This window comes from Amblyomma maculatum, chromosome 1 (assembly GCF_055883805.1).
Source record: "Amblyomma maculatum isolate TAMU_Amacu chromosome 1, ASM5588380v1, whole genome shotgun sequence".
Lineage (NCBI taxonomy): Eukaryota > Metazoa > Arthropoda > Arachnida > Ixodida > Ixodidae > Amblyomma > Amblyomma maculatum.
The window spans coordinates 151,146,023-151,169,318 of NC_139344.1; the positions used below are offsets into that span (position 1 = coordinate 151,146,023).

At 44.5% G+C, this 23,296-nt stretch overlaps 1 protein-coding gene across 1 annotated transcript in view; it reads right to left on the reverse strand.

Annotated features, from left to right (window-relative positions):
- The window catches only part of LOC146204610 (uncharacterized), a 60,121-nt gene that overhangs the window by 22,527 nt on the left and 14,298 nt on the right, over nucleotides 1–23,296 (reverse strand). The window contains exons 5-6 of the mRNA XM_084589297.1: nucleotides 17,023–17,083; nucleotides 1,760–2,025 (exon numbers count right to left, since the gene is read on the reverse strand). Of these exons, the coding sequence (XP_084445423.1) occupies nucleotides 1,760–2,025; nucleotides 17,023–17,083 (327 nt within the window). The remainder of the gene's footprint in view (nucleotides 1–1,759; nucleotides 2,026–17,022; nucleotides 17,084–23,296) is intronic.

The window sequence follows — 23,296 nt, forward strand, 5'->3', positions numbered from 1 at the left end:
TATAATCACCAAGCAGCGACGCAAATGTCTAGAACTTGGCGAAACTTGCATGTGCATGGTGCCCATCGTAATAATAAAGCAGAGAACCTAACTTTCACATACTGCGCTGCACTCTGGCAGCAGAAGACATTGATAAACACAGCTTGAAATGGCACTGAAGGCCGGACATTATATCTTGTGTCATCTGCCGCTTCACATTGGTTGCAGCTTCGCACTGCAGATGATGCAAAACGGCAGAGAGCTGCCAAACCACAGCGCTGCAGTGCCATACCAGCACTGCTGCGCTCAGCACATGTAGTGTAAAATATGGACAATATCTGTGCACTCTTCGCCTTGGTAAGCAATGAATGTATCAATATCTATACAGTCGAACCTGGATATATCAAACTAGAAGGGGATCGCGAAATAGGGGATCGCGATATATCGATAATTGGTTATACAGAAATCGGCTTGGGACGGCACTTACGATGCGAAAAAACTATACCGCATTTGTCACATAATCAACTCAATCGCATAATGAACTCACCCTCCACTTTTGCACTCGAGAATTTTGAAAAAAGGAAAAAAAGCGTGAAGGCCAGCTCCCTCACATGCAAGCGATTAATCGATCTCAACGACGAGCGGCAGCTACAGAGCAAGAAATTGGAACTGGGTCCCTCTGCAGTGCAAGCCACCAGTACAAGCCACCGCAGCAGCTCAAAACAAGGTTTCTGTGTCGCCGTGGCAGAAATCAGAAATCGCCAGCGTTATCGCTTACATGTGGCACTCTGTTTTGGTCGTCTCATCCACAGCTCGTTTCTTGGCAGCGTGCCAAGGTGCTGGGCAGCGATAACGTCCGAGCGTGTTTATCTTTTGATAGCTCCTGCTGCAGCCGGAAGCGAACTTGGCAGACTGCCCCTGATGGCTTGATTGCACAAGCCTGGTTGATTTGTCGTAGTCTACTGTCACAAAATCATTGGAAAGCGTAGCTGCAAACGCTGTTTAAGTGAGGAATGCTAAAAGCATTCTTTTAAAGAAAAGGCGTCATGATCGCAGCTGACCGCATGCTTTCGTTGATTCATACATGCGAGGATAAACGACTCCCGAAAAAAAAAAAAAAGAGAGAGAGAGAGAGAAAAGAAAAAAGCCTCTTCGTAACGCGTATCTTACGCTACCCCGCGCGTACAGCACGATAACCCCCCCCCCCCCCCCCCCCAGAACGAAGGCCGGGAAAGAGGAAGGAGAGAGCTCAGCAAAAGAATGGGCACACTCTTGCGCTTCGCTCTATCGCGTTTTGGGGAATGGGCGCGGCACTACCCTAGACCAGCCGTGCTGAACTATCCCCTCTCATTCCTTCCGCGCGTGGTTTGAAAACGTCACGCGGCAAATGGCCGAGGGTGATGCGATGGTCATTGGGGAAGGCACACTTTCCAGTGCGTGGTGCAGAGTTCGATATATCGAACGACCGGTGAAATTGAATTCGATATAACCAAAATTCGATATATCCGGGTTCGACTGTATAGCCTTACACCATGCAGAGGACCTAATGGAATGGAAAGGAAATGAATCGTTATAAACTGCAGTCTCTAGTTTGCAGCTTCCACATTTTGAAAAATGCCTTCCTATTCTGTAGGTAACATCAAATTTGTGAAAAATAGTTTAATAAAGGAGAACCCAATGGACAGTTTGAAACAAGCGTGCGAGATGTCATTACATGCTTCTACAGCACAATACCAGGTATATATTTGTTATAGGGCACACAAGGTGCCAGCTGCCATACCTCCTTCGCCTAGGCTCAGGTGACAGTGACCTGTCATTTGGAGCAGCTGCGCCGTCCAGTGCTTTGGCTGCTGGCTCGGCGCTCGCAGGCTGGGCACCTGGAGTCAACTTTGGGGGATGCAGAGCAAGCCTGCGTTCAATCTCCTTCTGGATGGGCACAGGAATGCGTGGGAAGAGGGTGGCAAACCACTCCAGCTTGGTGAGCAAATGGCGCAGCATGTCGCCAATGCGTAGCACCTGGCCCCCACCAGCCTTCACATCCAGCTCCTGCAGCAGCATCCACACAAGGGGGGAAACTGTCATTAACCCACAAGGTATGCAAGAGCACAATGACAAATGAAGCAGGCAGCACTTACTAAGCCAGAAAGGCTGCAGTATGCACAGGTTGCGGTGTGTGGCTATCGACAAGCGAGGCAAGAATCTTCCTTTCAGCTCGAAAAAAAAAAAAATAATAATAATTCCATATCCTACCTTAGTACCAGATTGAATTATTAAGTGTGCTGTACTAACTTGAATGAGCATGCAATGTTTTGAAGTGCTCTTGGCCTAGCTCCGACACCGTGAAATGAAATGCCTTTCTTGGCGACAGGTGCAACAGCAATTTTACCACAAAGTAAGCACACACCCTGAATTATGCCCACATTGGATGCCTTAAACCATTAGGTGTTGCCAATAAGAAATAGTTTATGCAAGTTGTCAATGAGAATTATCGTTGACATTAAGCTTGATGTCAAAAATGCTCAACAGTGAGTGCATACTATCACCCTTAAAACAAACTGCTGCTATCCTTTCTAACATCTGGTCACCTAACCATACACGTTGAGTGTGCGAAAGAGCTTGAACAAGGCTGAAAATGCTATTCAATTAGCCCACGGCTTTCAGTAACACTGCACATGGGCCCACCTTCCATGATATCGCTGATCAGCATAGTAACTTTTCCCTTACAAGGCATTACAGTTGTAAAGAAAAGCAAAAAACCAACCCATATTTATGAGCAGCTCACAATATTTATTTTGCACAATGTCACAGTTAGTGTGTGAACTTTTTCTATCTTTATTATTTAGGCCTTTTTGATTGCTTTCATAATTTTTATTTAATGAATCTTTAACAGTACTTACATAAGGCATGATTAAACTTTTGAATTCAGAAACATGGTACCGGGGTGCAAACCAAGTACACAAGTTTCATTGTTGTACCAAATACGCTACTGAGTCTTGTATAGTGTGAAATCACTTAAAAATAAATAAATAAATGTATAATATTTCATATGCAGGTCCCACTAAAACATTACTGCATTAGCAAGCACATATTCATATATTCTACGATTAACTATTGGATGAAATTGCACAGTTCATCTAGTGACGTGTGCTTGTACAATTTACACCAACAGCAGATTCAGATGAGCATTCATGCTGCACCATATTTGAACACCAACATGATAGTGTTTGAACCATTTTCATACACACACATACTTATCTAGTAAAAGTGTTATCCTCAATTAGTGATGAAAAACTTCATTATACAGTTTGTGGCATACCTGTAGACCAAAAAAACAGTTCACTCCAGAAAGCATGTCAGGTTCAGTGTTTCTCGTGGGAGAAATATAGTGCATTGTTTTGCATAATCATACATGCATAGTTTGTGTACAAATACAGGCTGATTCGTTCCTCATTTTATTGAATGCAAAAATTAGCAAGGGTCTGTTAGGAACACTTGTAACATTGAGAACCTCCTCATCCCCATATTGCTATAGCTAATTAACCAGACTCCTGGTGCTAAAACAGCAACGAGTAGAGTGGCATGAAACCAAAAAGTTTATGCAGTACACAAAAGACACTGAGTTACAACAAACTGTTAGGCAATTATTGGGATGATGGCCAGACAAATAAAAAAAATACTCTAGAAAGCTACCTTGTTTAGCAGGAAAAATGCCATGGTGGACCATCAGAAAAAATGCAAATGCACTGTTTGAGGAAACTATTGGGTGGCTAACAGCCAAACAGTGTCAACTGTTAAAAGCGGTAAAGAAATTTCAACTGCTTCCAAGGATGACTGCAATAGCATGACAAGCAACAATGTGAAAAATAACCTTGGTAAGGAGTGTAGAGACCATTTCTAGTAGCATGTTTTACGACAGCTCTACTAGGTGCTAACGTCAACCTCCATGCCTGTGCAATCCTTGATTTTGACCAATATTGATAAGCCAGCATAGCAACAGAATCACTTTCTATCTCTTGACCTTTGAGTGTAACCGTGGTTAAACAGCTGCCACTTTTTTTTTCTTTGTAAATGCGCAAATGCTGCTATACGTGGATCAATGCATGCTATTTGCCTATGACCGCAAAATAATTTATAACTGATCTTCTTCTCTTACGTGTTTCAGTGAACAGTTTGAACAGCCAAGTGATGGCTGGCATCAAAGATCAGCATAGGTCACGTGAGGCATGAAGAAAGCACAGATATAATTGCTGCTTCCTAATTCAAATTCACTGCAATGCTGATTGGTTTGGTTGGTTTGTGGGGTTTAACGTCCCAAAGCGCCTCAGGCTATGAGAGACGCCGTAGTGGAGGACTCCAGAAATTTCGACCACCTGGGGTTCTTTAATGTGCACTCACATCGCACAGCACACAGGTGCCTTGCTTTTCGCCTCCATCGAAAAACAGCCGCCGAGGCTGGGATTCGATCCTGCATTCTTGGGAACAGTAGTCGAGCGCCGTAACCACTGCGCCACCCCAGCGGGGCTCACTGTAATGCTAATGCCTTCCTGCAGTTTTCTTCATGCCTCACGTGACCTCTACTGATTTTTGACATCAATATCATACCCACCAACCTACTCCACCAACCTACTAAGATAAAAAATTGGGATATTTTCTTTTATTTGCGCAAAGAAAAGGGAGGGGGGTGAGGAGGGAAGGGGGTGCTCGCCCAAACTTCCAGGCAATGCCAAATGTATCCTTTTGTAGGGACCTTGCAGTAGCAAAGTTTTTTAGCTTCAAGCATCTGTAGGGGCAGTTTTGCTCAAAGCATGGTCCACACTGATGGCCCTTCACCAGAAGCAGGTGTTGGAGGGTTGCTTTGCACATTGATGAGCGAAATTCTGCTACAGTTTCACTTTCAAACAACCTCTACTGCCATGAGACATTCCCATGATGTCGCATCCACCCATTGGTTTGGTTTGTGGGGTTTAACATTCCAAAGTGACAGGCTATGAGAGACGCCATAGTGGGGGGCTCAGAAAATTTCGACCCCCTGGGGGCCTTTAATGTGCACTGACATCACACAGCACACTGGCACCTTGCTTTTTGCTTTCATTGAAAAGCAGCCGCCGCAGCCAGGTTTCGATACCGCATCCCTGGGCACAGTAGCCGAGTGCCCTAACCACAGCACCACCACAGCGGGGTGCATTCACACATTGTGCACATGCAAAATGCAAAAATTCACCTTTTCTTGATGTCACGAAGCACAGAAATTCAGACGCATAAGATTGCAAAACTTCTGCAAATACACTTTGATAGTACCACGACTCTAAGCACATGAAAATTCTAACTTTCCACTGTGCATAGCACACAGGCGGCCTAGCTGACCCTAAAAAATTAATATGTAGACGCAGCTGCAGCCACAAACACAAAATGCAACCAGCCCCATCTACTTTGGCTTTGATCGGCTGCATAGCTCAATGGTGCCAGTGCAGCTGTTGATAGTGATGTACCACGAAGCTGTAGGCTCAGCGGGGCAGGTTCCACAAGAACCATTTTTACTTGGGTAACAGGCAACCTATCAGGGATACATAGGGCAGCGGTCTTACAATCGGAAATTTGAGTGAAAAATCGGGAGTCTTTCAGGTGAATTGGGAGGGTTGGCAGCTATGCATCACAACCATTGCTCAGTCGAAAGCAGACCAGGTAAGAAAAGAAAATAAATATGTACATCACGGCGATCTAGTATAGTAAAGGCTTATGCATCATTACAAAGAAGAAAACATGTACAGTCGTGCCCCGTTAATATGAACGACCCAAATTATGGACAGTTTTTCTGGGGACGAAACTTTTTCAATGTATTTATGCCTCATTAATATGGAAACTAGCTGTCTGGACAATGGATTAGGGAAGAATGCACACAACCCACTTGGGCCCATGTATTTTTGTCTCCTTAATATGGACAGTGTTTGAATAAAGCAGGGGAGTCTGAACTCAAGTTAAAGAAGGGAACGCCGCCCGCGAACCTACGCAACAGCCGATACGGCCGGATGCCTGAACGAGTCTTGTGGTGTTGGAAAGAACCAAAGCGGGCGTGTTGCCTTAAGGGAGAGGGGGGGAGCGTAAGAGCGGAGGGGAATGTACACAGCAAACTGAGGGTCAGCTAAGTAAGAAAGACTCCGAAAGAAGGGAACAGGGAGATTTCTGGGTGCAGCGGAAGCGCCGCAACGAAAGGCCATAATCGGAAAAATAGCAACATGTGGTTGCAATAAATTCTGCTGGACGTGAACAGAGAGGCCAATAAAAGTGTAAGAAAGAAATGTAGAAAGACAAGTGCCTAAAGTGGCAGCGGGAACTGGAGTTCTCATTCCCAAAGCACAATGTGTGTTCCATGATGTCGTTCATGCTTTTTGGTCAGAGTTAAGACACACTCACGAAGTAGAGTGACAAAAGAAAGGCGACGAGTACGCAACCGGGTCCGGGCGTCTCGTCCTGGATGCGCTTCCCTCTCATGCTCTTGGTTTTCGTCACTGTTGTGCTGCCGAACTGCCACATTTTGCACCCCAGGCGGTCCGTATGTCAGCTTCACTTTGAGTCAATGATGCGGCCTTGACAAGGTCTGAGTTCTTCGTAGTTAGCTAGCCGTCATTCTAAACTGTACTTCAGCTTGCAGTGTTCGTTTCATGGGAACACATACAAACGGTGCCAGGAAGGGGATGTTCGATAGCCCTCTGCATAGCAATTTGCCAATTTGACTCCCTCGGTTCCTTACGGAAACAGTACAAGCCAAAAAAAAAAAAAATAATCAGAAGAATGGAGAGGCAGAAAGGTTAACTAGACAAAAAAGTGCGAAGAATCAGGAGCCTGTAATTCTCAACTTTAGCCTGACTTCATGGCGGAAAAAAAAAAAACGCAAAAGAACGGAGCTCAACGTAGGTGGCGCGAAGCAGGAATCTGTGAATACTAGCGACAAAAGCCATCTCAGTCAATCCAAGCCGTGAGGGACTGGGCTCAAGTTAAGCTAGGCCTCAGCCTCGCCAGGTCGACGGTAGTATAGATACTGCAGGGCTCCGATAAATGGCTCAAAGTCGGCATCACGGCGTCAGCCACAGTTCTACAGCGCCCAGCGCAGCTCTAAGAAATGGAGACATGGGCCTTGTTTAATCTGGGTCGGGAATGTGCACACGAATGGTGCTGTCGTGAGTGACGAAACGTTTCAAGAGAAGGCTCCCTGCCTCGGCAACATTATGGGTACGTACCGTTCCTTCTCCTCTGTCTTGATAGGTTTTGGCTGCGATGACTTACGGAATGTTTTGTGCAGTAAAATAGGGTGATGTTTACTGAGAAAATTATTCTACGCTGTCTGGGCGTGACTGACTTCAGCTACTCAAGAGGACGGCTGACAAGGTTTAAGAACAGACATGGCATCTCGAGTAGACGGATTAATGAAGAAGGGGGTAGCATCGACAGCTCGGCTGTTTCCTCTTGTCAGGAAAATCGCAAGCAGCTACTTAGTGGCTACTTAGCTCAGTGACGAGGCCATTTTGGAAGTTGCGGTGAGTACAAAATCGGACGCCGATTCATCGGCCAGTGAGGAGTTTGTGCTCGAGAGTTCAACCAACACAAAGCCCACCATCACGCGTGTCATGGTGCGTGAGTCGCTTCAGACTGCACTACAATTTTTCGAGAACAACGATGACAAGGATAATCAATGCACTGAAAATTGCCAATGTTCTGTCAAATTTTGAGTCCAGTGCACACCGTTACGTACAAAAGCAGTCATTAATTACTAATTTATTTCTCAATAAAATTCTTTTCGCTTTTATTCATGACTCGCTTCACGGACAGTTTTGGTCGGAAACCGAAGTGTCCATATTAATGAGGCACGACTGTACCAAAAATTTGACATTTATACTCCTTTAATAAAGATGCTTAAAAATGCAGATAGCCTTAGCTGTTTATGTGCCACAAAACACATTTTTCTCCAACCACCCACAGCTGAGCATACCTGTGCTTTCACACTGACCACAAAATACTCAGCGGACCACAATATACTCGGCAAAGAACCACAAACAATCAGGAAAAAAAGTCCGTAATGGGGCAACCTGTCACCCCACGTGTGCTAAAAGCACTGCAAAAATGTGCTTTAAGAACAAAACAGCAAAGTGAGCAGCTAATGACTCATCTTCATGTTTATTCTAAGAAATAATGCCACTATATAGTATGGATCAATGTGTGCACCCTGGTGAAATGTATTGTATTACTTTGGGCTCTTTAAGAGCTGCTCAGAAAATGTAAACATTTAATTTCCCTTTGGAACGACCTTAAGAAGGTAGAATCTTCTCAATTTACCCTTACACACCTGATGTACAACAAACAGTTTATCTACAGTGTATGTCACAAAGCAATAAAGTGTTGTGGGGACGCATTCGGATCAACGGATCAAGACCGCCCCCAGTAGTAAGCATAATATCAGTGTCTCAGAGGCCCATTTTTTTTTTTTTTCCTTTCGGATTAACTCGCTACTCTTAAAATAAATTTGCAATTTTGTAAAACTGAAAAAAGAAAAGCATGCACACACTGCCAAGCCACACACCTCAGTTAATTTAAAATAGAACCTTGACCTCTTTGAATCAGTGCTCCAATTACCTAATGCACAAAAAGGTCACTAAACACTTTAAATTGACACACATGTTAATATGTGGTACGAGGAGAGTGCAAGCATGATGCAACACATTTCATTGTAGTAATATAATCTTGCCAAGTAAATTGAAAATGATGGCTGGGAGCAAAGAACAGAAAAGCAGATGAACCCTTGTGCATATGCATCCTTTCTGGCTGGTACATTAAATGCTGTGCCCCCAAGGATCAAACTAACAGAACCTGACAAACCAACAACAACAACACCACTGGCTACCAAGGGATGCAGAAAGCTCTCATCATGCATCTTCTCTGCAAAAGGCATCGCAAAGCCGCCCCATAAGTGTTTCTGGTGAGCCATCCTATCTCCTGCTGCTGCCCCCCCCCCCCCCCCCCCCTTTCTGGCAAGCCTTGCAAGAAGCTTCCTCATTGCCCCCCAGGTGTACTTGCCCGAATTCAAGCGCAAGGCACGTGTGGGTGTGCGGGCGCAGCCAGCCCGGAACCACTGAAAAAAGAGGCAGAGGTGCATCAAGAGCAGCACCCACACTCGCCACAAAAGAGGGAGTGTTACTTTTGCTGCAGGGCTGCCTTGCTGGGTGGGCGCGCTGTGATCCAGGTGGGCTTGCATCCTTTTCTGCTCGACCAGGGAGGCTTCATCCCCTGCCTGCCATGGTTGGGCCTAAAAGCCTATGTGTGCATCATAAGTGCTGCTGCTGTTGCTACTGAACATGTCCTGGTGTACAAGCAACGCTTCAGTCCTCTTTCTATCCTTGTGAACATGAAAGGCACATTGCACATGCCGCAAAGATTAATTGTTCACTTATTCAAATTTACGTAAATACAGGCCAACCTGCCTATATCAAACTCAGACGTCTGAAGGTGCCTGCTACGGTAGAAATGACCTTTAAAAATTTGATGCAAAAGCGTATGAATGTTGTACACTTACATTTGCCTCTACTTCACCAACAACACTAAAGCCAACTCATCACAACCTCTGCTCTTTATATGACGCCACCTTACAAGGGACCTTTAAGGTAATAAAACTGAATTGCACATCCCAGCAAGTACATATACCCTCGCCACTTCTGCACTGCATTCAAGTTAAGGGGGGACGCGACCTTTGAAAACCGAAAAATCGCGAAAAAGTCGATTTTTGGAAGATTATATATTCCGGTAGTATGTCTTATAAACTACCATTTCTGTAATTATCAATGCCCAACTCGCCGTAGAAATGCTCGAAATTAATTATTTAACAAGCGGCGGCAGCCGCGGAGCAGCGAGCAAGCGCCGAAAATTCCCAAACTTCGCGCGCGCACCATTCCTCTCCCGCCCAACTGAGCGCCGCCATCTTGGTCTTGTTTTGTTTGTGAATTCTTGCGCTTTCTTCTGCCACCCTCGGCGGCGGCGACGGCGGCGCGGTCGAGGCGTGGCTTGCTACCGATTGAGAGCCTCGTGGCGGCTTTCAAGTTTCCCGCGCTCGAATTCAAGGCTGCGATTGGGCAAAGCGCGCGCTCCGCGAGAACGCGGGGGATCGGGCGACTACTATTGGCTGCTGCGGCCGCTGACGCGTCGGTCTCCGCCTCCCCGCGTCGTCTGCTACGGCTCTTTGCTGTCGTTGTTGGCTGCCTCGAGGTGCGACACGCATTCAGTGCAGACTTTGCTAACTTTTTTTTTTTTTCGTTTCGGCGTTTATGCCGCGGAAGATAACCCGGGAAGTCGCTTGTCGCGTTTGGGCCGCTTCTTGTTCCTCCGGCGAGATGCCGCGATAGATAAACCGGGAAACCGCTTGCTGCGTCTGCGCCGCCTACCAAGCTAGGGCGAAATGCCGCGGGGGAATCGGGAATGCCGATTGTCGCGGCTTGCAGGGCTCAGGATCGACGGATCTCAGCATGTGGAAAGTGGTCCGCGGCACCAAGGCGTTCGCTGTAGCTGATCGGCTAGTCGCACAGATGTTCGCTGTAGCCAAGATCGACGGAGCGCCATAGCCCTAATGTATATTTTGACGGCCGCACCGGACTTGTTCGTGATAATTGCGAGTGTTCGTCTCAAGTGGGGCCTTTATAAGTGGGCTCGACTGTACCTGAATAAATTTTTGAGGGCAAGGCAAGCCCATGTATTCAAAATATTATGTCTGGAATTTGTCATAATTAATTTGGTTAATCAACATAGGTCTAATTGATAACAAAAAATCCAATTCTATGCTATTTTTCAGCAAGAAAATATTGAAAAAGGGCTTTGTCTTGCCCTGAGGAACCTATCTAGGAATCAGCATGACAAATTGCACAATGCCAGTGCCTTTCACAATTTCTCCAGGCTTGATATAAAGGACCTATTCGAACCAGTTTGATATGCTTCTGTAACTTGAGAATTAGCGTGCACAATACTATGAAACTTGGTGGTTTTTCATTTGTTAATGTCATGAGCCTGTCTTGAAAATTTCATCATGATAACTTGAGAAACAAAAAAGTTATTGTTCTCTCAACCTTTGAGAGCCGTTTTCTCAGAATCAACTTTTTTCACGGTGTGGCTGCTAGGGAAAGTCATAGCTCAAGAACCGCTTATTGGATTTTCATGAGGTTTTTTTTGTTATATACCTAAGTAAAATTCTGAGGGCAAGACAATTCGTTTTTTTCAAAATATTTCATGTGTAATTAGGGGCAGTCAATTAAAATATCGTTAAGTCAGGTGTAAATTTGAACACTAAATTTGGGGCTGTACTAAAATTTTTCGGAGAGGAAATTTGGAAAAAGGGAATTGTCTTGCCCTGGGGAAACTATCCAGGAATGACCATAACAAATTTCACACTGCTAGCACATTTTGCAAATTCTCCAGGCCCGCCCCTAGGGACCTATGTAAACTATCTTGATATACTCCTCTAACTTGAGAACCGATGAGCCCAGCTCCATGAAACTTGGTAGTTCTTCAAATGTATGTACTATGAGCATACCCTGAAAATTTCATTCGAATACCTCAAGAAACAAAAAAGTTGGTGTTCAAGGGTAGCCTCCCCCCTTAAATTGGTGCAGCAGTAACCACAAAAACTAAGTGGATCTTCCCCAAAATTTACCACATAAGGATGTAGAAAATGAACAAAAAGAAAATAAAGACCCGTGCAAAGGGAAGCAGTCAAGTTGCCTAGAGCCCTCCCTTCTGCAACTTATTACAGATTGGTACGCTGTTACACAGTTTCCGAAAAGCATTGGTATACTATCGTACTTTAAAAGGATACTGTGCTAATAATTTCAACAATCTACTTTTGTACTGGAATGAAAGCTGCTGTTCTTAAGTTGACAAAAACTACATAGTTTCTTGCACAAAGCCAGAGGAAAACACTTTTTGTGTCAGTTTTCCCTTGAAGTGGGGCACCTAGCGGCGGTGCCCGAAACTACCACTCCCTGGAAGCTGTGACGTTGCACGTCTCCCTGCTTCTGCTACATGCTCAGCTCGCTCGCACGCTGGCCAGCCAGTTGCGGCCCGTGCCTGCCAGAGTTTCATAGGTGCTATACGCTACTTACGGGACGCGCTGAGAGTGCTGTCGCGCTCAGTAGCCGCTTGTGCCTGGAGCCTTTTGAGCTCGAATTTGACATGCAACAGCCAAATCAGTGAACGGGAGGGGGTGCAAAGGTTCCGAAAGATACCAAGCACCGAAGAATATGGATCTGTGTGGCACATCTCAGCGAGCAACAAATCTTTCAAGGTCTGATTTTTGATTGGGATCATTTCATCGACAGCAACTATGAAACAAACCTTGCTCTGCTGAAAAGTTTTAGCAAGTGACTGCCTCACACACGACATGTGGCAGTACATATCACCTAAAAAGCACAAAGAGCAAGACAGTCGCAACTTAGTAAAAGGGGGATCTGTATAAGAAACTACAGTTTTACAGAATCGTCTAGCCTGTTACAAAATGTCTAACGTGTGATTAATTTCTGCTGTGTCCCCGAAAAATCAAAATTATTTTCTTCAAACCAAAAACCATTATTTGCACATGCCTACCGAGTGCGCCAAAGTTACTGTCACAAACTTTGATTTCCAATTATTCCTCCCAATATTTAAACGTTTTTTTCACGTTGTTCTTACGAATATAACATTACACAATTTCGAGCACTTTGGCTGTGTTTTATGCGCGTTTTCACATTTTTCAGATCATGGTTCGCCCTAGCCATCATTGACCCGCAATCTTGTCGCTGAGGGATACTGGACACACGCCTTCCGAGATACAGACTTCTCAAAATTCACTGCAAGATTGTTTATCGGGCTTTGCAGCGCAGCACACTTCAGGACCGACCCCTGCAGTGGTCATCCTGTCAAGGTGGCCATTCCTCGCTTTAAAAAAATAGTGAAAAAAAAAAAAAAAAGAATTGGGCGGCAGCCACGAAGGAGCATGAGAAGGCTGGCCCAAGAGCTGAATGTATCTGCCATAACAATGAGATGAATTTTTCGACGGGACCTAGAAATGTTTCCCTACAAGCTGCTGAAAAGACACGACCTGATGGAGGCACAGAGAGAGGGATGAGTGAAAAAATTCCTGCTTCTGTTGGCGTGGCCGTGAAGGGGGAGTTCACAGATGAGAAAATTTTCATGGTGGAGGCACATCAGAACACCCAGAACTCGCGTGTACTTGCTCCGCAACATGCTGATGCGGCTAGTCGTAAAATTTCGCAAAAACTCCCATCTGGCATCTGTAATGGTTTGGGCAGGGGTATCCGCCACTGGATGCATTCCTCTTGTTTTTGTGCCAGTGAAGAGTGACACAGATACATACATTAGGAAAAATCTTGAACCTCATCTGCTGCCTTGGACTCAGTCCCATTTTGGTGAACAGTCTTGGACCCTGCAGCCCAGCGCACAAATAAAAAAAGAGCCAGCTGTGGTCTCGAACTCACGTGCCTGATTTTATTCTGGCTGAAGAATGGCTGGCAAACTCGCTTGACCTAAACCCCAGGGATTTTTTCTGTGTGGGCTATTCTCCATGAGAAGGCCTGCACTCTTCAATACACCACCATTGCAGCCCTAAAAGCATCGCTGGAGCGAGAATAGAAATACATTCCCCAGGATACCCTGAGGGCTGCAATTAAAGCGTAACCAGAACGTTTAAGGGCTGTGATAAAGGACAAGGGTGGCCATATTTAATAAAACATTGCAAGTTGCATCCCTAAGGTATAGGGCAAATGCTGCGCAAAAAATTTGTGAGATTTATTCAATCTCAGCCAATATATGGGCCATAACTCACGTGAGAGTATTTATGGCGCACCCGGTATAGTATGTATTACTATACGACCAGGACAACAACAAAAAAAGTAGCCAATTTGTCTTGTGACCTTTACAATACAGAAAAGTTTAAGAAATCTTAATGACCCAGCACTGTACATTTGTGCTATGTATAGCACCCTATGAAAGCACATTGTCATAAGAATTATATTATGTGGTCATGATCCATTTCAATCAAACCTTTTATATGAATTAGATATGCAATCTCGAGATCTCACCTTGTCAAGAGCTTTTATCCTCGACAGCTGTGCCCTCGAGATATCAAATGCTTTCGTTGGAGAGCTCTCTTGAAGTGGCACACAAAGGCACAGAGATGGTTCTGTCTGACTTTAACTACCATAATGAAACAATAAACGTTCAAGAATAAGCATTTAAATACATTTTAATACCTCTTTGGCATAGGCTGACTATATTTATTCAGATACAGGCTTACCTTTCTTGAATTAAATGTAGCTCCAAGCAGCCTGAAAGTTTTTCACATTTAAATCTACATCTGTTGACATAAAAATATGGGTCAACTTCTATGCAAATTAATTTCCTTTACCGCAGTGATGAAAGTGGTTGAGCTACATTTGGGCTCGAAGTAGAAAAAATAAAGGCATAAGGACAGAAGTCATCACCCTGTGAAAAGGACTGTGGAGAGGCATAAATCTACCTAGATCAGCAAACTGACGTAGTTGACAGCGATCACTGTATTTACACGAGTGTAAGTCGACCTCCTTTTTAAAATTTTAAAATCTAAGGCAGCAGGGGTCGACTTACAATCGAAACCAGACCATGGCACTGCAAATAAGAGCAAGACAAGCAATGCATAAGGGAGGCTACGGCGAGTTTGTTTGCTCTATGACTTTCAAGTGCAACATTTAGTTGCCGCGTGCGCACTTATCAAGAATAATTCCAGATTTTTTTACTTTTAGTGTGCACACCACACCTAAGGAAGTGTCGATAGTTTACGGAAGGACTGCTACTTGAATTGCAGAGATGCTCGCTCTTTGAACGTCAGTCACATCAGGTCACGTGACACGGTGGCACTTCCATTTGCTCTTTAGTGCTGCCTAAAGTTCACATGTTTGACTTGACAGCTGGTCACATGCTTCGTCATAAGCCCGCCAGTCCGAAAAGCATTCGGCGTTCATTCACAGCAGCGTTCAAGAGGGCAGCTATCATTTGTGCCGAAGAAAAACCTGCGCAGTGGGCCGCAAGTTGGAAGCTTCTAAATGGTTTATGCAGAAGTGGCGGTGGTAGTGAGGCAAAATTTTGAACTGGGATGCCAAGTGAATAGGCTTCCTAGGAATACAGTCTGGACGCTACACCGAGCTGGAGGCCAAGCTCAGCTTATATCACCAAAATACATGATCTGAAGTGGGGATGAGTAGTCCATCCAAGTAATAAATTTTCGTTGTGGAAAGCATTCACTGGTATGTTTTTTTTCTTTTCTGGACATGTAATTTAAAGGGAGGGGGGTTGACTTACATTCGAGTCGACTTACAGTCATGTAAATATGGCAGTAATCAGACGTTGGTTTATGGTACAGTTGATTCCAGATGTATCGAATTACTGCTTATGTCAAAATCTCAGAATGCCCCTTCTGCATGCTGTGCCCCTGCAAGAAGCATTTCTCCTAATTTCCCCCACCCCGTGCCCGCACGCGCGCGCACACACAAAGACACACACAAAGACACACACACACAAAGACACACACACACACACACACAAAGACACACACAAAGACACACACACACACACACAAAGACACACACAAAGACACACACAAAGACACACACACACACACACACACACACACACACACACACACACACACACACACACACACACACACACACACACACACACACACACACACTTCGGGTACCTATTAGAAGTGCTGATGCTATCTAACTGCTTGATGAGGTGAACGCTGAGCCTGATTCAAAGTGCGCTTTGGCCTGCCATGCTTGTCTTCAACATAACACTGCTGTCATTCAGGAAAGAAGAAATTCACTGCATCGGCTGCTGTGCGGCGAAGCCAGCTTTGCTGACCGAAGGTTTGCGTTGCAAAAGCTCTTGCGTAGCCTGCTTCGCAGCTGAGGGAGACCAAGAAATCAACTTACCCCTTTTAATTGAGTTACTGTTGTGATTATATCATACCAGTAAAAAGAATTAGACCACTTATGATCACTGCTGGCTTTTCTTGAAGTGCTATCAGCAGCGGATCTGATCTGAGCCTCAAGCCCAATGGCACTTGAGACACACGGCGTCAGATACTAGGAGCATATCGCGGGAGCTCTGACACTCCGATCTGTCCCTACTAAATAATACTAAACAAGAGGAGGTGCGCTCCTCTTTTTGTCACCCGGCGTGAGGTGATATCAGTGCATGGATGTGTGCGCCTCACAGGTCGCCGCACCTGCAGGGGAGCAGCGGGCTGCCAATATGCCGGCGGGCAGCACATGGCTGCAGGAAGTGTGCCGATAGCATGGTACACCGTATTCCCGCTTCTGGATTAGAGTAGAGCTAACCTGTTGGCACATTTCGCATGCTGAGCTATTTCGCTATCGCCTTTGAGTTTGGTGTAACTGGGATCAATCGTATTTAACATCCCAAAGTGACTCTGGCAACGAGGGATGCTGTAGTGGAAAGCTCTGAATAATTTCAACCACTTGGAGTTGTGTAACATGCGCTGATCTCAAACATGTACCTATTCACACTCACCCCTGCCATTTCCTTTCAAACAGTCCCTTGAGCAACTTCAAGCAAAAAATTGGGCAAATGATGAAACCAGTAGCAACAGCAGCACAAAAAAACTTTTTTTTTTTACATGTTAGCTTACAAGACCAAAAACCTAAGGAAGGTAGACCACCTGGGGAAGCAGGCTTGATTTGTTTTATGTGCAGATAAACTTTGATGTCAGTCTTCTTAAATGTTTTGGAAATTAAATTTGAGATAACTTAAGAATATGAACTATGAGCAGGTCACACCGAATTTTCATCTGACACCAATTATTTTATTTAATGCCAGAAAAAGGCTTCACACATTATTCTCTAGCATCCTCCCCCAGGGAGTAGCAAGGGTGTTTTGTTGAGGTAGCTGTAGCATTTGTAACAGACTATCTCTTCATTTGAAACCAGAGGAAATCATCGTAATGCACATACATACCTCTTCATCATCAAGGTATGGTTCATACCAGTCAACAAGGTCTGCAGGTGGCTGGGTGAACCTGAAAAATGAGCATAACTCAGACAACATGGCGAGCACAATTATGTGAAGGTATACAATTACGCTGACATATGCAGCCTTTTTATATTAAAAAGGGAACTGTTTTCAACAGTTCCAGGAATGAGCAGGCGCTGAGAGATGGTCACAATTGGGCCTGCTAATATCAGTGCTTCTAAAGGCTTATTAGAGGGTGCTTTTAAATTCAGAACAGTACTTAAGCTGATAATGATATTGCTTGCATACATGACTTAGCTACTGCATTTTTTTTTTTTTTATGTTGCATATCAACTTTCCAATGGACCACTTGCAGAAAGCTGTAAGTCGGCTTTTCTGCAAGGCTTGTTTTCCAACTAAAAGGTCTCGTTCCCAGACGCCCCCCTAGCAGTATTTATTAAAATGTTCAGAGTGCATTCACACTTGCAAACGTGTTGCAGGGAGGGAGCGTGACGAATGGGCCGAAGCTAGTTATGCTCGAGGAGCAAGGAGGTGGACAACCTTAATCTCCTTTCTCCTCTTTTTTTTTGCTTATAAAAGGGAGGTATTCAGACACCTTTCCCTGAGCCATCTTGAAGTCAACTGGAGACATGCCTGAATTCTAGAACTTGCCTCTGTTCGTTTCTTCAAATAATGAGAGTAGCACCTGGGTACAAGACCTTTTGGTTGGAAAATAAAGCTGACTAACATATTTCCTCAAATGGTCCATTACCGGAATCAGGGCCAACGTTAAGATGACAGGCTTGAAGAGGAACCCTGAAGGGGCATACTAAGTCCAGCTAGGTTGAAACATTAATGTCCCAAGATTGCAATTACAGCAGAAACTCGCTTCAGCCGGCTGTGCCTGATCGCAGATGTGTTTTGAAGCCTGCCGGATCACGTCAGGGCGTCTAAAAAGCTACTCTTTTCAATGCCCCTGACTATTTCAGCCAGAATTCCCTGCCCACTAAAGAGGCAGGAAACCATGCTTGCCAATGATAATGGACAATGTACAAGATATATTCAAGGCCAGAATACCACTTCCTGAAAATGCAAGCATTGTAGTGAAAACAAAATTGCTCTTTTTGTTTGAGAGAGCTCGTTTTTACATGAAAAAAGTCCAGCTTAAACTGCGACTTAGGAAGCGATCATTGAAACTAACTGCTTGCTCTCTCCATATCTTCCAGATTTTTAACATAGGTAGATACCCTTTTCCATACTTTTCCAACCATTTGAAGTTTTCACTAGATCTGTGCGAACGTAAATTTCTTTTTTAATTTTGAAGCTGTTAGGAGTAGTAAATACAGGCCGAAGATATAAATAAATATGCTTAATTCAAATACAGAAACAAATAGCTTAAATTAAATACAAACATGCTGCCACAAAGTGCAGTAATGAAAAGAAATAGATACTGCACACAAATATTTTGCTTCTCATCACTTGCATATCCAATGCCGACAGGGCGTCACAAAATGAGATCAAAGGAATCATGCAGACTGGGTACATTTTATACAAAGCATAACGGTGCTTATAAAACTTCGGCAGAGTAAGTTGTTGGGCTAGTTGGTATCCTTAATTTAAGGTCATAGTTTTCAATGCAATGACACATGGCCAATGAATTCTTCGTTCTTCTCTTCCTTCTTCCTTTCTCTGGCTGTGCGCTGTTGAGGAGCTTAAATCGAAAAAGTTGACAGAGCTTGACTCACATTCAGCAGCTCACATGAAAAGCAAGCTGCTGAATGTTGTCATAAAACTTAGTATGCTGCGCGACATTTCCTGCAAGTGGAAATTCTCTTCTCGTCACAGTTAAGACCCACCAAAAGCATATGGTATTTGTTGCTAGCAGCTAATGTGGCCATATATCCTCTTACTGGATGAGTGAGGTCCATTGTTGAAAGACACGCACAGCAAATTGATGGAAAACACAAAATGACAACCAAGATCACTGAAAAAAAAAAGCAGCTTGGGCTACAACATCTTTAAGGAGACAGCCCCTTTCCACACTACCGTGTGGCCCACAGTTTCAACAATCGAATAGAAGTCCAAACACAGCAGCCCTGATGGGACGTGACCCACTTAGCATTTGCGTATTGGTTTCATTACACTGCAATTGCCAACTTTAACAAGCCCATATATGCTGTCACGCTTCAATTAGAAATGAGCACAGCAATTTTGGGATCAGTTCTTTTTTCTCAGCACACAAAGTGCCTGAGTGATCTGGGCTCTTATACTTGGACGTTTTCTAATCTTACACTAGCAGTTTTCCTTTTTTTACCGTTTTAAAGGTTTGCAATAGTGGTGGCCATATGTGACGGCATTACAACTGCTTTCCCAATAGAAACATAGCTCCAGCTTCAATAACTTCTGGGAAACTATCTCAAGGCACAAAAAAAGAGTGCGGCAAGTAGTATAGAGCCTAACACCGTATACACAGCTCACATTGTAGACAACAAGGAAAAGCTATAAGAGACAATGCCACACCTTACACATGCTAGAAGTGAAAAAATTGCGAGGGACTTTAGCGACTAAAGTAGTGAAAGGTGAAAGCCTGAGTGCCGCATTCTGCTATGCAACTGGCACTAATTAGTAATTAATTAGTCATTGATCAGTAATTCATCATTGAATGGCATATGGCCATATAAGGCACGCACTTGTGCGTACTGTGGTGGTGCTCTGTGATTGGTCGAGACCTCTATGACGTCATCCCGCCTCGGCCAATCCGAGCCACCGCAAAAGCGGGACACATTTTGTCCACGACAGCATGAGCCATTAAAGGCTTTCGCCTTAAAGATGTCATGTCAAAGACAATGGATGACATGCTGAGGACCTACGAGACTGTTAAAATTCACAGTTGCCCACTGTGTTATTTTATTTTACCCTTTTCCCTGACTCTGTCACTTTTTCAAGAGTAGCACTGAGAACTTTCTGATTACCTCGTACATAAAATATGAGAATAGGGCGAGTTCCCAAACTGTTCAAAATCGAAGCAGAAGAAATAAGGTAAGTGTGAAATGTCCAGCTGTGTGCAGCCCTCAAGAGTTCTTGCCATTAAACTGCATAAAAAACTTGAGATTTAATAATTCATTACCATTATCAACCCAACTATGACCTCTGAAGGGTGAAGGTTTGGCTTGGCTTATGGGGTTTAACGTCCCTATGCAACTCAGGCTATGAGAGACAGTGTAGTGGAGGGCTCCGGAAATTCTAACCACCTGGGGTTCTTTAGCATGCCCCGACGTGCTTCATATGGCCTATCTTAACAAGTTCTATGTCATTCCTTTCTAACACCTGCTAGTTCCTCGAACAGTATTGCTAGACTAGCCTCATTACATAATGTTCTAGCACAGGGGTGATCAAACTTTTTCACCTCAAGGAACTTCAACAACCGTCAATATGGGCCAGGGAACCCCAACCCGTCCCCTAACAATCAGGCAATGTTGCCTGTGCATTGATCTGTTCATGGTTTTTATCTAGTTTAGTATTCTTGTAAGCATTTGTTTGCTACGCTAACGGTGCGAAACGGAGGAAAGAGCTAGTATCTGAACATTTAATTTAATGCTTTTTGTAGCTCTCAATGAACCAGGCACTGTGCCTCATCTGCAGACGTAGCAGGTGGGGTGCGATGGGGAGGGGGGGGGGGGGGGGGGGGTGCAGTCCAGTAGAATCTCGCTGAATCCAGTTTGAGAACCCCTGTTCTTGCGTTAACACTTCAAGGTTCAGTTTCCAATGGTGGCCGGCCGAGAACCATAGGTTCTTAGCTCCCTATGCTGCGTCGTGTGGTCTACTCTCCACTTTGGTAATTTGCTTCACACGGCACAAGGGCCTCGGGGCCAAGGATAATTAATGCCCAGTATTTGTATATGAGGTGGTGGCCAAGAACTAACTCATGTAACAGTGAGAAAGTGCATTGTCAACTCTGTTCACTGGTCGCTGGTTTTGGATCAGGCAGTTATGCAATTTAATTGACACGCACATTGTAGTTTTTTTTTTTTAAATATCTGGTGGACAATTCATTAGCACCAATTTTTAAACTGCGGTCACCTTGCATGTCTGGCACTCATTCTATATTTATATTATTCGATCGCTTCTACGATGATATCTTTTACTGGCAAAGTTCTTTGCTGATCGTCAGGACTTTTAAACTCCTAAGCGCTCGGTGCCATTGAGGGCAACGGCCACACATAAGTACATTAAGTTAGCAGAGCAGGTTAAAAAGCAGTGATGACAAGTGAAAGTGCATTTAATCCATCCGGCTTGTTCGGACTTGGCGTGCATACTTTTTTTATTGATATGTTCAATGCAGCATGTGGGGCGTGCATGAAATCGTACTGTGTCGGCACAGGTGCTGCTTGAGCTGGTCTGAGAATAGGCAGCACTTTTACCACTCTTTCTGAGGCAATCGTCAAAGCAAGAGTAGAAAAATGCTGGCTGCAAATTGCGTACAAATTGAAAGGTTAATTTTAGTAAACATGTAACCAAAAGTCTTTACTTGCCCTTCTAATGTATACCCAGCATAAGAGACACATAACAAAGGTATGATGCCCATAGGAGTTAAACCTTTAAAGGGGTCATGACAGCTAACAACAGCATAAACTGATAATTGCATTTCACTCCTCACACATTAGTTATAAATCGTCAAAATTTGAGCTCATTCCGTGCAGTAGATAGCTTTCTGGTCTGGCAACCATCGGCTGCTGACGTCACAACAAGATAGCATCCCCATGTTGTCTGCTATTCAAGGTGTCAGCTGTACTCTTACATGCATGCAGCAAAAATATTTTATTCCCATATTTTCTTTTCTTTGAGAAGCCTTCACTATAATATGCAACCTAAGAGGTCCTCGGACTTGTTTTGGCCTTCGCCTAGAGATTGCCGAGGAGGCTGATATAGACGGGCTCATGCTAGTTTAGGCATGCAATCAGAAGCATTTTATTCTTACGTTATGAGAGTTAGCTTGTTTTCGAAAACAAGTACTCCCGCATATAAAAAGACACTTGTCCAACGTTTCCTTCGGCCGTGCACATGCATCGCGAAAGTGGCGAGAGCTTAGCGTTATGTTCCTGATTGTTGAGCTGTTGCCATCGCTCTTTCTGTCCAAAAATTAAACAAGCATACCGTAATGCGAGAGCATACCTTGCGACATCAGAGGAGCAGACAAAATTTTTGAACAAAGCGGTACCTATTGACTTGATGTTATATGCGCATGTTAGTCAAACTAGCATTATTTTCAGCCGGTATAGCATTTTTGCAAAACTATGTTCAGTCTGGCCACGGCCAGCGCATAAAGCATGTGCCGCAGCTTCAGTCCCGTCATTGCAAAACCCAAAGCAATTTGATTGCTCTTCACTGTATATGCTCGCATCGAACAAGAGCTTCCCATCCGCCGCTGTCTCCGTCTCGCCTCCCCTGCAGCCGCGCGCGTGACAGCGACTTTTTCTAGTGCTTCTCCAGCAAATGACTCATGAGTGCTTCAACATAAGCATACGCCATTTAGTATTAGTGCGTGAACCCTAAACTCTCGCAGGAATGCGTTGATTCGCGGATTAGGACTGTGCCCCCAGCATGTTTGTTTACATACCTTTTGCAATGACTGGATGTATGCTGCTCGTTCACACAGCATGAAATGCAAGCTCAGCTAACAATACCAAAACTATCCACTTCTTTTCGCACTGATTGCACCTTTATTTGCTCACAAACTACAACTGCGCTGCAAAAAGCACCGTGGACGCTACGTCCCATGCCTGTGCTGGGTATACACACATGCGACGCCGACAACTGTCGGCTGCGTCGCTAGACAGGGTCACATATCGACGCTTCCCACTCAATGTGCACTCGCTTTGTGATGTAAGCAGTTGTCGATTTGGGGTCGCTACAGCCAGAACTACACTCGATGGCCACATGCAACTGCCAAAGCTTGTGAATGCACGCTCGTAATCACCGAAACTTTAGACCCGAACCCCGCATACTCGTGCTAGGCCTACTCTTTGCTGAACGAGTCGAAAGTTCAGCGCCGACTAACATTTCTGGCCAAGGTCATTGCCGATGGCAAGAGAAAAATAAAGTGTAGCTTCTTGTTTTCCTTTTTCTAACACAGTTAAGCTACAGACAAGTGCAGCTGTTCAGGCCGTTCACTCGTCGGGTGTCAAGTTCTCACTTGGCCTCCGACCCGACCAAAACAGATCCGACGACCGTCCGCTAATCAGTTCTGTCAGCGTCGTGGTACCGAAAACCTCACACTGGT